This window comes from Marmota marmota, unplaced genomic scaffold (genome assembly GCF_001458135.2).
Source record: "Marmota marmota marmota unplaced genomic scaffold, marMar, whole genome shotgun sequence".
NCBI lineage: Eukaryota > Metazoa > Chordata > Mammalia > Rodentia > Sciuridae > Marmota > Marmota marmota.
The window spans coordinates 228166-243850 of NW_026000170.1; the positions used below are offsets into that span (position 1 = coordinate 228166).

The window sequence follows — 15685 nt, forward strand, 5'->3', positions numbered from 1 at the left end:
ATTTTATTTTATTTGTTATATGGTGCTATAGATTGAACCCAATGCCTCACACATGCTAGGCAAGCATTCTGCCACTGATCCCCACCATAGCCCCCTGACAACCTCTTTTTATTTTATCAATGATATAATCTCAAATCTCATTGAGATATTTCTGTTTTCTCCTGTTTTGTACAACAGCTCTATCTGAGCACACAAGTTGATCCTCTCTCCTTTTGTGTTGCAGAATATTTTTATATCCAATTATTGTCTCTTTATTCGTTTATACAACTTAGAAGGATGTTTCCATTTGTTCTTTAACAAAGGTGGCTCTTTCACAAATCATATAGGCCCTTGTATAGTGTTTGTTCCAGAACAGTCTTCCTTTGGTAGTCTAGAGCTTAGTGGTGCAGTAGCCCACACTTAGTCCACCTGCTACATCTGCCTGCCCAGTGCCCTACTCCATCATGTGGTCTCCAAACTGTGCAGCAGACCATGGCTGCTCCTACAGTCTTTAATGATTTTTTTTTTTTTAGGTGTAGATGGACACAATACAATGCCTTTATTTTTATGGTGCTGAGGATGGAACCCAGGTCCTGCCCATGCTAGGCAAGCGCTTTACCGCTGAGCCATAATCCCAGCCCTCTAATGATATTATCAGAGACTCAAGGAGATTCAAATTTGTGCCCTTGTTGCTTCTATTAGGGGCCATTTGTGAGGCTAATGTGTGTTTGTGCATTGGGGGATTATTAGAAGGAGAGAATTCCTGAACACATCTCTGAGTGAATGACTTTCTGATCCATTCAGTTCAGTATACATTGCTTCTTTTAAAGCCTTTCAAAGAGCTGTGATCCTTTTTTATAATCTAAGAGTACTGCCCCCTCCCCCAACTTCTGTCTTTGTTTCTAGCTGAAATGCTTTCTTCTTCCTCTTCCTTTTTTTTTTTCTTTTTTGACTGGGGGAGACTGGGGATTGAACCCAGGAGTGCTCTACCACTGAGCCATACATCCCCAGTCTTTTTTTTTTAGAGAGAGAGAATTTTTTAATATTTATTTTTTAGTTTTCGGCAGACACAACATCTTTGTTTGTATATGGTGCAGAGGATCAAACCCGGGCCTCACGCATGCCAGGCGAGCGCGCTACCATTGAGCCACATCCCCAGCCCCCAGCCCGTCTTTTATTTTTATTTTGAGACAGGTCTCACTGAGTTGCTGAGGCTGGCCTCAAACTTGGAATCCTCCTGCCTCAGCTCCCCAAGTTTCTGAGGTTATAGAAATGCTTTCTTCTTAATCCCATTTCCATTTCTAAAAATTCAATCTGTCACTCACTTCCCAGCTTAATGTCACTTTTTCCCAGAAACTTACTAATGTGATTGACCATCACATTTTGCCTATATTCTAGCCCTGTATCCTAGTATTCTTCTTCCATTTGCATTGTGAGTTCCTTGAGTTCTGGTTCACCTTCATAAGAGGCATTAGAATGAAGAGGTTAGAGGAGGCCAGGTTTTACTCCTCACTCAATTCTTATTCCCCATGAGACCTCAAATAAATAAATTACTTTAACCTCAGACTAGAAAGTGGACATAACATTACCTACCTCACAAAACTATTTTGAAAATAAAGTGAGATAACATCATAGTAAACATTGAAATATTATTTCCTTTTTCTTTATCATTATAGTACCTACTCTATGTAGCACCTCATCCATGCTACAGGCCTTCAATTAATGGTGATTGAATGAATGAATCCAGATCCAAAGTGGTTTCCACAAAACTCACCTTTGATTTAAATCAATGGCAGAACCTAGAATAGAATCCAGGGCTCCCAAGTATCTCACACTTGTTCCCACCTACACATGTCAAATTAATGAAACTCCTCAAATTGCTTTTCATAAAGTCTCTAGAAAGGAAGAGGGTTTTGTTTTGTTTAATAAATTGTAACCCTTCTGCAAAATATATAGAATTCTGTTTGTTTGCTTGAACTTACAAATAAGCAATTGTTTTCTTACCTGCCTTGACATTTTAGAAAGAGCCACAGATGGAATCTTAAAAAAGAGTCAACATAGTGTTACAATGGAAAGATTTGATTCAGATTAGAATTTTAGAAAGCTGTTGGTTGTTAACTCTTAATACTCCACAAATCCTTCAATTAGTGAAATGTGTTTTGTTTTGTTTTGTTTATTTGTTTTGGGGTTATTGGAGATTGAACCCAGGCATGCTCAACCACTGAGCTACATCCTCAATCCTTAAAAAAAATTTTTTTTTTGAGACAGGGTCTTGATAAATAGCCCACGCTGGCCTCAAACTTGCAAACCTCTTGCCTCAGACTTTTCAATCACTAGGTATGCACCACTGTACCCAACTGTGAATGTGTTAATTCTGTGTGGTTTTTCTCCACTCTTTTCTTTTTTTAAAATGTTTATTTTTTTAGTTGTAGTTGGACGCAAAGATATTATACCTTTATTTTTTTATTTATTTTTATGTGGTGCCGAGGGTCTAACCCAGGGCCTCGCATGTGCTAGGCTAGCACTGTACCCCTGAACCATGACCCCAGCCCCTCCACTCTTTATTTATATTGAAGGTGGCATGTCATCTCCTGTGTTCTTGTCTAATAAAGATAGGAAAATCTCTTTACTGATTATGTCATTTCAGCTAAGCTGGAGGATCTGATTGTACTTTTTAGTGAAAGGAAACTTGTAATTTCTTGGATTGAGTGTTAAACCTTCTTGGGGAAGGGTGAGGAGGTATCGTATTATGGGATGAATACACCTTCTAGGAAATCTCCTCTTTTGTATTTCCCTTTAGGACGGTACTACTCAAAGTCTGGGAAACTTGCTAGACATGATGTACCAGGAGCCAGCACGATGGTCCTATACATTTCAAACGTTTTCATTTCTGAGCCGCCTGAAAGTACAGCTGGAGCCCTTCCCTGAGAAACACGTACAGGCCAAGAAGCCCATGCAGATCTTTGAGAGGTCTGTGTACAGTGACAGGTAAGATACCAAGCCCTTTGCCAGTTACAAGCCCCATGCTCAGTTCTGTGTGTTTGTTCTTCTTGCATGACTCTGCACTGGTCTAATCAATGAAAATGGTACTTAAAAAAAAGCTTCCTTTTAAAGACAATTTTACAGATTTCTCCATAGTTGTAATTCTGCTGAATTACATGTCAGAAAAGGAAGTTGTGTTTTTCATAAACTGTATGCATTGAATTTCCCACAATGCTCTTGACTACCTTATGTTTCCTTACTTTATGGCATAGAGGCAAACTTGTACTTATCTAGTATAACTTAAATACTTAAAGTACAGAATAGACACTTAGGTAGCAGTATATATTCCAGGGAACCAAATAAATCCGTGATTGATTATCACCTAATTGAAAACTATAGACAATTAAAATTTATGTTGCCTAAATGACTACAGGAGTTTTATTCACTCTTTTTATTCTTCAGAAAAGGATGTCTAGGCAGAAATAGCACATTTGCAAAATTGGCACCTGTGTTCTATTTATCCTTTTTTTGATCCCTTCCTATGTGTTAGGGCTTATTGCTGGCCAGAGTCTAGAGTAAACACAAAATACTTATGTACTTCAGGGACAGGTCTTCATCATGAAGGAAAGAGATGTATGGTTACTTTAAGTATAGGCTAGCAGACAGCCTGGGAGGTGAGCCCATCTATTCCAAAAGAATTACCCCATCCAGGCACCAGATTTCCTGCATCTGTTTTGCCACAGAGACGAGGCTATAAACTTGGGGTTTGGCCACCTAGAGATGAAGTTAGGGTGGCTTGATCTGAATACTGCTGAGGTTTTTCATTTGTGAACTTTGTTGGTAAAATGGTGCTTTTAAGCAGACTTATTTATTAAGCCCTTTTGATCTATCAAAATGGAACTTTTTCATTGTCCACTCACTGCTAAAGATATTCATGATTCCAAATTAGATAAACTAGTTCTTAAGTGCTCGAATAAAGCCTCCTGGAAGGAAAAAAATAAGGATTTATTTGTAAATGGCATGTGATTATCTGACTTTACCTCCAACTCATGCAAGACATGTGAAACAAACCCTGCAAGCTACACATTCCTTCTTTCTAGGCCCCAAGAGGGGTGTATTCTAAAAAAACCAAATGGGTGGATTACAAATGGTTGGGCTCTGAGTTTTAGTTCTTTTTCTACTATGTACTGGACTTCTCTCTGTTTTTCTCTCTTCTTTCAAGGCATGCCTCTTGAGACTAGGAAGTTGAGTTACATATAATCTTCTGGATTGCTTGGAAACATTCACAGTTGGTCTTTTGACTTCTGGCCCCTTAGTGAGAGACCTCCCAGAGGAAAACAGAAAAATAGAAATACTACATTTATTAGAAATGCTTTGTTAAGCTACCTGGATCTTAACATTTACTTGTAAAGGAAGAGATAAAAATTGATCCCACTATGGAGTTACATCATTCCAGGTACCTTCATCAGAAGGGGCTTTTTTTAAAGATAACTTATTACAAATTCTAATCCTGAGTATAATTTTATATCCTTTTAAAAATTCATTCCAGGGCTGGGGGTCTGGCTAGCTCAGTGGTAGAATATGATGTTTAGCTTGCACAGGGCCATGAGTTTCATTCTCAGTTTACACACATGCATGTGCATGCACACACACACACACACATACGCACACACACACAAAAAAATCATTCCTTTATTTGTTGGCTCAATACAGATTTATTGAATGGCTCTTCTGTTGAGGCCTCAGACGTGCTCCTGGGGCTGTATCAGAGAAGGCAGTTCCAGTCACTGCCTGTATAAGAGAATTCTAGTCTAATAGGGACTGTACACATGCGTGTTCTGAAAGAGGAATATGGGTTTTCTGGGAGAGTAGAGTACAGGGAGAAAGAAATTTAAGTCTATTTTGATTGAGTTAAAGGAAACACTAGCATGTGGTTTTAGAACAGAGACCCTGACTCTAGGCTTTAAGCCCTGTTCTTCTCCACAGCCCCTACATTCAGTCTGCAGTAGCGGTCTCCTCTTAGTGCCCAAAACCTTATCTTCTACTCCCTCTCACCTATCACTACTAGCTTTGGAAAAATAAGGGATGTGCTCATCCTCAGGGCCCATTTTATAGAACTTCTAAATTTTTCTTTATAGCATCTGAATTTCTTCTTCTAGTTATCTGTGGAAAAGCTAACAACATTTTTCAGAACTTGATTTATAAAAGACACCTTTTTCCTTTTGCCTTCAGCTAAGCTATAGCAAAATCATTCTAGACTAAGAAAGTTTGCTTTTGTTATTTTCACATTAGCTTCTTTATAGCCAGCAAAAAGCACTGCAGTAATAACAAAGATATTTTAAATAATCCACCAGTCACTTTTTCTAAGCACTTTATGAGTATTATGTGCAATCATCACAGTAATGGGTTGAGAGAGTTCAGGTGACTTTCCAATGTGTCATGGCTAGTGAGCATTACAGCCAGGATCTATTAAAGGCACACTCTTAAAGGCACACTCACTGTCTTCCCCAAGTCATTCATACACAAGGATTCTGAATTTCATTTTCCCAGAAGTAGCCAGTTGCTGAGCATTGCCTTAGAAACCGGAGTTCATTGTTGAGGATATAAATTGTGTTTTATATCAAAATGCCTGTGATTTGAAAACGGACTTGACCCCTCCAAAGCCATGATTTCTGTTTAGCTCTGACTTCCTATTTACCAGAGCCTCCTTTTGTTGTGGAAGTAAGCAAGAAGCAAAGCTAGTTTGATTTGCAGCTTTAGAGTCTTTAATCTGACTTAGAAGTTTAGCAGCAGAGGAAGCAAGCCAGTAGGAGCTCATACATACTTTGGCGGAGAGTCTACTTTCTTGTTAATACTGAAGTTAGTAAGAAATGTATTTCCTGCTTCATAGATGACACCACATAAAGGTAGTTCCCTCTTCATTTCTCAGCTAGACAAAAGGGTGGCTTAGCAGGCAGAGGACTCAGAGGCCTTCAGTCCTTAAATATAATATGCTGAGTGGCTTTATGCTGGATTCACTTGTTTTTGTTTTTTGGGGGGTAGGTACCAGGCATTGAACTTGGATATTCAACCACTGAGCCACGTTCCCAGCCTTATTTTGTATTTTACTTAGAGACAGGGTCTCACTGACCTCATTGGGTCTCACTGACTCTCAGTTGCTGAGGCCAGCTTTGAATTCATGATCCTCCTTTCTCAGCCTCCCGAGCCACTGGGATTATAGGTTTTGTTTGGGGCCTTGCTATCCCAGGAAATCCCAAAAGTTGCACCCTTTGCTATGTGTCTCAGCTGGTTGAAAAATTGTCCTGGACCAATGAGTTACTCTTCTGGTATCCCTTTTCTTGCAGTGACTTATTGCATCTGGAAAGCTGTGGTCTCAGCCTTTAAGTTGAGGTACTGTTTTCCACCATAGTGTTGAGCAGGGAGGGAGCTGTGGGTTAAGAATTCAGATTTCTTAAGGATTGATGAGGAGCTAGAAAGGTTAAGTGCTTTGAACAGACATGGAACAAGTGGTTATTGATTTTTGTGCTTGTCTCTCTCTTATGCTTTTCATTCCATTTCCCATTCTTCCTCCATCCCCACCCCATCCCACTTACATTTCTAACCAGGTATATCTTTGCCAAGAATCTTTTTGAAAATGGTTCCCTCAGTGACATCGAATGGCACATCTATCAGGACTGGCATACTTTTCTCCTGCAGGAGTTTGCCAGTCGACTGTCATTACATGGCTTCATCTACCTCCAGGCTACTCCCCAGGTAACTCTGAACCTAAAACCTTCGTCTTCAGGGCTTCATGAAACTAAGAGGGTGACTTTCAGATTTTCTTGTTGGAGAAGTTAGAACACAGGCATTATACAGGGCAGAGAGAGCAATAGGTGGACACCTCCTAATCTAGTGTTGAGCAACCCATTTCCCACAGGTTTTGTGCAGCAGTGTGCTCAAGCAATTAAGTATGCATTAAAGGGTCCTGCTTAATGAAGCCACAAAGCAAGAATAAATTGGGCACTATCCCTGTCACTCTAGGTTTATGGCATGGACACTCTGAACTGTAGCCAGTGGCCTCAGTGCTTCCTTCCAGTGGCAGGGTCATATGATGTTGTAATGATCTCATTGGTTTTCTGAATAGGATGTGGAGAGGGAGAGAAAGAGGATTTTTCTCACCTCATCCTGATATTGCCCTAATTTATTGCCTCTTTTGGAATGTTGAGGAGGCCATGGGTATGGTAGGATGGACTATAGAAGTTCATTCTGTGGCTTTCTGACTTGCACTTTGAAGCCAGCCAACATACAGGATGACATCATGGCAGGAGACTGAAGTCTGTGGAGACAGCATGGTCTTTGGTTTCTGCTGACTGGCAGTGAGAGTAGGCAGCCCCAGGGAAAGCTTTGCACTGGAGGGGTCCTTGTCTATAAAATCCATGACTGGGACAAGATATCTCTAAAGACTTCTGGAGTGGGATTTCAAGTCAAGGTGAGAGGAACTTGCTGAGAGATGCGTTGCTCTCAGCTTTTGAGAAATACTTAAATGCCAACTATACCACGTAATCTTAGAAGAAAGGAAAGCTGTCTGCATGCTAAAGGCCGTGTTTTTCAGAGCTAGGGATAAGCCTCATGGCAAAAGTGAGCCTGAGAGCAGATTGAATAGGGTCAGAAAACAAGTAGGAGAGTCCCTGTCTCAGAGACTCACACAGGCCGTGGAGCAGAGGACTGGAAAGAAGGATCTTACCTTGGGAAAGGAGCAACCAAACAAGAAACCTTTGAATATGACGAGATCCAGATACTGGGGATCTTTGTTTTGAGGGTTTCTAGAAATTATAAGGCAGAAGCTAAATTAGGAGGGAATAAGAGAGTACACAGAAATAAAGAGTCTTAAGGTTTAAAATGAAAATGAACTAGAGGTTCTTGAGGCCAGAGGGCTGAGAACCTTTTATGAAGCTGCTGCTTCTTTTTTGTTTTAAATATATTTATTTGTTAGTTGTAGTTGGACACAATAATCTTTATTTTATTTTTATGTGGTGCTGAGGATTGAACCTAGGGCCTTGCACATGTTAGGCAAGTGCTCTACTGCTGAGCCACAATCCCAGTCCTGTGAAGCTTCTTTTTATGACAAGAACCACTCTAGCCTGTGCAGTGGTACACATCTATAATCCCAGCAGCTTGGAAGGTTGAGGCAGGAGGATCACAAATTCTAAGCCAGTTTCAGCAATTTAGCAAGACCCTGTCTCAGATAAAAAGGGCTAGAAATATGGCTTGATGATTAAGCACCCCTGGGTTTAATCCCTGGCACCACAAAAAAGAGAACTAGGCTAAAGTTAGGTGCATTAATGCCATTTGACATTTCTGAGACTTCTTTCAGTGGTTTTCATTGCTTGGGAGCAGGTATATAAGAGGCAAATTAATGAAAGTGATTATTTTAGAGGTAGGTATCAGTGAATAGGGAAAGAGAAATCCCTTGCCAAAGAGGATAGCTTGAAGTAGCTGAGGGTCGGGTTTAAGGTGAGAGAAGGCTTGCTCCCAGGAGGACTCACAACTATGTTGTTGGGTTGAGTGAAGATTGTGGTTGGCATTTAAAAAGGTGACAAGTTTTCCATGGGAGTCATGGGATGACTGGATTCAAGGAAGCAGAAGCTTGAGAGGTTGGGCATTAGAAGGGAGAGTTCTGACCCAGCTTGTTCCAAGGGAGACAAAAGTTCAGCACAGCAGCTTAGTATCATGAAGACAGTGTTGGGAGGAGCAAAGGAGGAGGTGGGCTGATCTGTTCCTAAGAGTAAAACAGTGCTGCCTGGCCAACTCACCGGCCCCTTTTTTTGGGGAGTGGAGGTTGGACTCAGGTACTGGGACCCACAGGAAAGCAAGCAAATCTCTTTCACTTTTTTGTATGTACTCTGAGGGAATGACCTATGAGAGGAATAGGGGCAGTGATGGTGATGATGATGATTATCTCTGGAGAGTCTTGATATATTCTTTTGAGGAGATTAACTAAAGTACTTTAGCTGGTATAGGATGAACTGGTATAGGATGAAGTGAGTCAAAGGATTATTGCAACTTAATGGCAGAGAAGGAAAAAAGCTTGTTGGGGATTAGATGGTGTTGTTTTGTTGTTGTTTTAATTCTAGGGGGGTTTTTTGTTTGTTTGTTTTGGTTATTTTTAGTTGTAGATGGACACAGTACCTTTATTTTATTTATTTATTTTTATTGTGGTGCTTAGGATCAAACCCAGTGCCTCACATGTACTAGGCAAGTGCTCTCTCTACCACTGAGCTACAACCCTCGCCTGTAGATGGGGATTTTAGTTCTTTTTTTGATGGCATTAGACCCAGGGATTCAGGAATGCCCACATCCTTCCTTGTTGCCCAAGAGAACAGCAGAACAGAAGTTAAAATATCTTTGTGTAAAAACTGTACCAGTGCTCAATACTCAGCACAGAGTGCTGACAATTCTGTTTAGAGCATGTGAGATGGATCGACCTCAGTAGGGCCTTCAGCTCCTTTTCACCTGTTTTCCATTAAATTCTAAAAAACAAACAAGCTTGTAATTTTAAAAAATCAGAAGAGAAATGGCTGGATCTTGGTGTTTCCTCGGTACCTTGGAATTAGGTAGAGTTTTGCAGCCAGCCAGGGTGCCTCAAAGCCTTGCCTGGGACAGTGAAGCATGGAGACTGGCATACAGTAGATGTGTGAGAACAAATGGTACCTGGGTTTGGGGATTGGGAGGCACAGTGAACAGATCCAGCGGTGGTCACCATCCAGTTCCTGTCTCTGACCCTGAGCAGTCATACTAGCTCTTCTCCCTGTTGTCTAGGAGGTTAGCTAAAGGATCCCTCCCTGCAGTATACACCTACATTGTCTTTCCTGTTCTCATTCAAGTATATATTCCCTAGGAGGACTGTGATGAGTGGAGCCAGGCAAAAGCACTATTTGAACTTTTTTTAAAAAAAGAATTTGTTATAACCATGTCAGTAAAGCAAGAATTATGCCACATGTTCAAAATAGGAGTTTACCTAGACTTCTGGGGTGGGGGGGATGTTTGCTTTGTTTAGTAAATTAATAGTAAAAAGGACAATATTAGCCTATTTTAATAAATCAGTGTTCACATCAGCATCTGAAGCAATGAATTCTAAGTAGCTTTGTAAGAATTGCAGTGTTCTAATATTTAAAAAATATTCACTAATTCAGATAATATTTTTCTCTCAGAGAAGTAGAGAATCGGTAGTAGTTTAGGAAATCCCAAACTACTTACTGATGGGAATATAAATTGGTTGACTTCCAAGGAGGTAGTTTGGCAGTAAGCTCATACTTTTTGGCCTATTAATCAGTTGCTTGGAATTTACTCCATAGATATGTTCACACATGGGCAGAGTGGCCTGTGTATCAGGCAGCATTGTTTGTCGTAGCAAATTATTGGAAATGACCCAATGGTCATCAATAGAGACTGTTAGAATTTATTGTGCTCTGGCTATACATTAGAAAACTTTAAGGCCATAAAAAAGAATGAGAAAGTTCTTTATGTACTAATGTGTTTTTTAAGATTTATGCTTAGTGAAGTAAAACAGGTACCAAGTATATGGTGGAACACCGTTTATATGCTTTAAAAAAAAAGTGAAAGTATGTGTATAAATTATTTCTGAAAGTACACAGAAAGTTAATAACATAGGTTGTGGGTAAAGAAAACTAGGTAGCTGGATGTCAGGGATACACTAAAAAGCTGGGATTGGGGAAGGAGAAGAAGGGGAGGTCTTAGAGCTGTCACCATTAAGGGTGGGGACACAGAGGTAGAAAGGTAGAAGGAAAGAAAAAGAGGCAGGTTCCAAGTGACGGAAAGTAGAAAAGAAAGTAAGCCAGGCATGGTGACACACACTGGTAATTCCAGCAACTCAGGAGACTGAGGCAGGAGGATCACAAGTTCAAAGCCAGCCTCAGCAATTTAGTGAGACCCCTGCCTCAAAATAAAATAAAAATAGCTGGGGGTATAGCTCAGAGGTAGAGTGCCCCTGAGTTCAATCCCCAGTATCCCCACCACCACCCTACACTCAAAGCAAATCAAAGTAGGAGAAAAAGATAGATGGAAAAACTAGAGTAGAGAGTAATTTTTTTTCCCCCAGTACTGGATATTGAACCTAGGGCACATTACCACTTAGCTATATCCCTTGCCCTTTGTATTTTTTATTTTGAGACAGGATCTCACTAAGTTGCCCATGCTGGCCTCGAACTTGGCATGCTCCTCTCTCTGCTTCAAAAATCAATAGGATTATAAGTGTGTGCCACTGTGCCCAGCTGAAAACAGTAAGTGAATACATGCAAGAATATTTTTTGGCCACCTACTCAGCCATATCCCGTGCTTAGCCCTAAGCAGGACAGAGTCTAACCCTGCCTTCTGGGTGTCCCCCAGTCACTGTGTGCCCTCCTAAGTGTCCTGTGCAGACCTCACTCTAAACTCTGATTCATCTGAAAAACAGTAGTCTGTATTTGCCCAGAGCCTTGCCAGCATTCAGTTCTCAGAGTGGAGCTCTGAGGGTGGGTCACAGGTAAAGGGGACCTCCATAGAAAGTAGGAATTTGAGGCACCCTGCCTTTCCATGAGTCCATGCTGCCTCCTCCCTTATGTCCAAATTGCTAACAGCAAATCAGATTCCAAGGACAGTGCTATATCTAAGTTAGGGGCAATTATTATTAATTGATTAGGGAAAAAGCATAGAAGAGATAACAACTAAAAGTGTTAATCTTTGAGACCTGTGTCTTCTCATTAGTTTGGAAAGCTGGACATAAAGTCCTAAGTGAAATTTGCTTAGTAGAAAGATAAGAGGGAAACAGCAAAGACCCCAAGTTTTTGAGAATATTGTCTACTACATTTGGGGATAATGCTCACATTTTTTAAGTATTTGAGAGAGGAGGTCCTAAATTAGTGGGTTAATCCATCTATACTTCTAGTTTACTTCCAGGACAGATGACATTCAATAATAAAACATTTTCCTGGCAGACAGAAAAACAGGGGCAGTTCAGGCAAAACAAACATTTGGAGCAAAAGTTTTGAGAAATGAAGGAGCTTGACCTGTCTCAGAGGAAGAAGGTCAAATCTGGCTGAAGCAGCAAGGCCAGGGGAAGAGCTAAGGAAGTTGAGGAGAAATAAGAGGTGTAAGAAGTATTTGTGTGACAAGTAACGAAGGAGACATCTGCTTTCTCTGAGCCAGTGTGCTTCAGACTTTCTACCAGATGCAGAATAAATATTGTTCAACACACAGTTAATGCGGGGAGGTGGGTTGGTGTCGAGCCTCCCGTTTTTTTGTTTGTTTTGTTTTGTTTTTTCTTTTCATTTCCTTGTTTTATCTTTGACCTATGCAGATTTTGCATCCTACTCTAGAGAGAGTATTTGGTATAACATGAAAGAGATGTTTCAAATTACTTACATTTTATAAATAAAAGGCCACTCATACTTCCTTGAACCTTGTGGTTATGGCTATAGGCAGTAAGAAGCGTGTAAACTATTTTAAGCAAAGAAAGTAATGTCATTATCCATTGCAGTGCTATGGAAGGCTGGACTAAGGGGACAGACTTTCAGGGGAGAACAGCTTTTGCCAGGGGCTTGATATGCCTTAACATCAGTGAATTCTGGGGGATATGTGGGGTGGGTGGAAGATGGGGAAATGCACCAAGATGACACCATTGTGCATGATGGAGACAGATTAACTCCAGACTTTATGGCCTTTGCTCTTTTCAAATACTTCTTTAAAAGGCAGAGATGCAAAAGACTTGCTATAGTCCAGGTAAGAGTCAGTGAGCACCTGATTAAGGCAGCAAGAGATAACCAATTAGAGATATTACAGAGAATTTTCTGACTTCCTCATTGATTGGCTGGTGGAGAAGGAAAGGTACTACCAGGTTCCTGGCTTAGCTGACTGGGTGAATGATGTTTGCCATTAATTAGCTAAGAATACTCCAGAGGAGGAGCAGGTCTAAGGTTCAGGTGGAGGTAAAAAGGATGGTATAGATCATCTGATGGAATAAAATTCCAGAACAAGGCAACAGAAGCAAGACTATGACTTGTGTTGCCCAAGATGGACACATAGATATTATATTGGTCTCAGTGCTTCCGAGATGGCATTGTAACAGACACAACAGCAGATGAACTCAATAGACCTGGGGATTGTCTTTTAGGTTTGTTTGAAGAGACTGCACCGGAGGGCCAGGGAGGAAGAGAAAGGAATTGAGCTGGCTTATCTCGAGCAGCTTCATGGTCAGCACGAAGCCTGGCTTATTCACAAGACAACCAAGTGAGTTGGAGAAAAGAGCAATATCAGACAGAGATCTATTTTTCTACAGGTGATTGTTCAAAACAAGAGTTCAACCAGACATGTGATGGCTCACACCGATAATCCCAATGACTCTGAAGGCTGAGGCAGGAGAATCTCAAGTTTGAAGCCAGCCTCAGCAACTTTGCAAGACCTTGTCTCAAAATTAAAAATAAAAAGGTCTGAGACTGTAGCTCAATGGTAAAATGTCCCTGGGTTCCATCCCCAGTACACCGTCCCCCCCCCCAAAAAAAAAAGTTGTTGATCCATTTTTTATTAGATACTATTGCTTCAGCTTTTTGTTTCTTTTCTCTCTTGTACATTTCTCTAGATTAAACATTGTAATTGATAGTGGTGACACTTGGCTCAGGATGGAGAATTTAAAAATTTGGAAAAATGTCAGTTTTATTAAAGTGATATTCTTAGTTTCTGGACTGTCCCCCCTTTAGGTTTAATATGTTGTCCACTTAAAATGTTTAAGAGCTCTGACCTTCAGAATCAGTCTCAGGAATAAAAAGAAATCTTAGCCATTTTCTTTCGAGTCAGCTTTATTGAGGTTTCTGTTGTTATTTTAATGCTGTTTATGTGCTATTTCACATGTGAGAAGCCATGTGAATTAATATCTGTTCTCTGAACTCTTAAAATTTGATGAGTATATGAAGCTTGGTTCAGATTTCTTTTTTGTGTTCATGCTTCCTATAGGCTCCACTTTGAAGCTCTGTCAAACATTCCGGTTCTGGTATTGGATGTCAATGATGATTTCTCTGAAGAAGTAACCAGACAAGAAGAACTCATGAAGAAGGTGGGAAGGACTTTTTTTTTTTTTTTTTTTAACTTTTAAGTTGTAGGTGGACACAATCCCCTTATTTTATTTATTTATTTTTATGTGGTACTGAGGATCAAACCCAGTCCTCACCCATGCTAGGCAAGCATTATACCACTGAGCCACAATTCCAGCCCTATGAAAAGGATCTTAACTTCTAATTTCTAGTAGTTTTCTTCTTGTTGTATTTTTATCTTCTGGTCTTTGCTTCAAAGTTTAATACATTGGGCTTTGGGGTTTGCATCTCAAATTGCAGTTCACACTCTGAAAGCCAATGGGATCTTGTACACGCTATAAATATAATTCCTATTCTCTGAAGTATGTAGGGTAATAATTATTGAATAATTGACTTGTAATATATGCTTGCCAGCTGACTTCCTCCTCTAAGGTATTCTAAAACTGGGGAAATGAGACTTCTGGATTTTATTCCCAGCTCTGCCACTTGCCGCTATACAATCCTGGGTAGCTCACATTTCTTCTTCAGGCCTATTTTCTCTTTCTCACAAAAACTCATGGGACTGCATACATACACATTGTGGATAACCATTGAATAGTCTGCTGAAAATGTGAAATTTAACTCGGATTTTCTCTTTCCCGCAGGTAAACACCTTTGTAAAGAATCTGTAACCCATACTAAGATGTTTTGGCTGTGATCTGGGCTCTCTGACTTTCTGAAGCTAGAAAATATTAAACCTCCCACCCACCTTTTCATCCCCTTTCCCTTTTGCCCCTCAAGCACTCTTGACAACAGGGGTGTGGTTTGTGCTGTCTTTAGATTTTGCCATTATCTTTCTTTATATGTATGTATGTATCAAGGACTTTGAAAATAAAGTTGATTGACATTTCTTTATTTTTCTAATTAATTTATTCATTTTATTTCAGGATGTCTCTATTGGTGCCTGCTCTGAACTCCCCCATATCAGTTTTCTTTTTCTTTCTTTCTTTCTCACCCCCCACCCTCCCAACCTTTCTATGTTGAGGATTTAACCCAGGGCCTGTATCACTGAGTTATATCTCCAGACCTGGTCAAAAGAAAGAAAAGGAGAGAACATCAAGAGCCCAAAGTTCGGCATCTAACATTTAGGGGTAGGCCATCCAGGATGGCACTCTGGCTTACTCAGAATACCGTGCCAGGTCAATTTCAGATACCCTGAATGGAGTGTCACTCTCTGTACAGAAAGAAGTTTTTGTGCTGCTCTTCAAGCTTCAAGGACAATTTATTGTTAAGGAGGAAAAATACATGGCTATATAGAATTGAAATGTTCTATTGCAAGAAGCTTATAGGCCCGGGATTCACCAGTATTGAATTTCCTACACTGAACCTTGAAAAGTTCTGCAGACACACAGGAAAATGAACTTGAGACTTGGAGTATCCTGGAAGACAGAAATATGTGTTTCTGTTCTTCATACTTTGGGAAAATGAGTGAGAGACTGGCTTCTAACAAATGTGTCATGTTTGGGGAAAATTTCAACAATTTCTTTATACCACTTCAAAATTTAACAGCATTATTAATATATTATTCATAATCATTAATTCATTTAAAGGGTACACAACTCAATGGTTTTTAGTATAATCTTAGGGTTGTACAACCAATAGCAATTTCCAGAACATATGCATCA

At 40.1% G+C, this 15685-nt stretch overlaps 1 protein-coding gene across 4 annotated transcripts in view; it reads left to right on the forward strand.

Annotated features, from left to right (window-relative positions):
- The window catches only part of Dguok (deoxyguanosine kinase), a 35503-nt gene extending 20588 nt beyond the window's left edge, over positions 1-14915 (forward strand). For 3 of the 4 annotated variants that reach the window (XM_015499796.2, XM_015499798.2, XM_048787366.1), the window contains 5 exons: positions 2780-2967; positions 6567-6714; positions 13109-13224; positions 13945-14044; positions 14666-14915. In XM_015499796.2, the coding sequence (XP_015355282.1) occupies positions 2780-2967; positions 6567-6714; positions 13109-13224; positions 13945-14044; positions 14666-14692 (579 nt within the window). In that variant the 3' untranslated portion in view covers positions 14693-14915. The remainder of the gene's footprint in view (positions 1-2779; positions 2968-6566; positions 6715-13108; positions 13225-13944; positions 14045-14665) is intronic. The other variant, XM_015499797.2, reaches the window with a different exon arrangement.
- Positions 14916-15685: the final 770 nt, after the last annotated feature.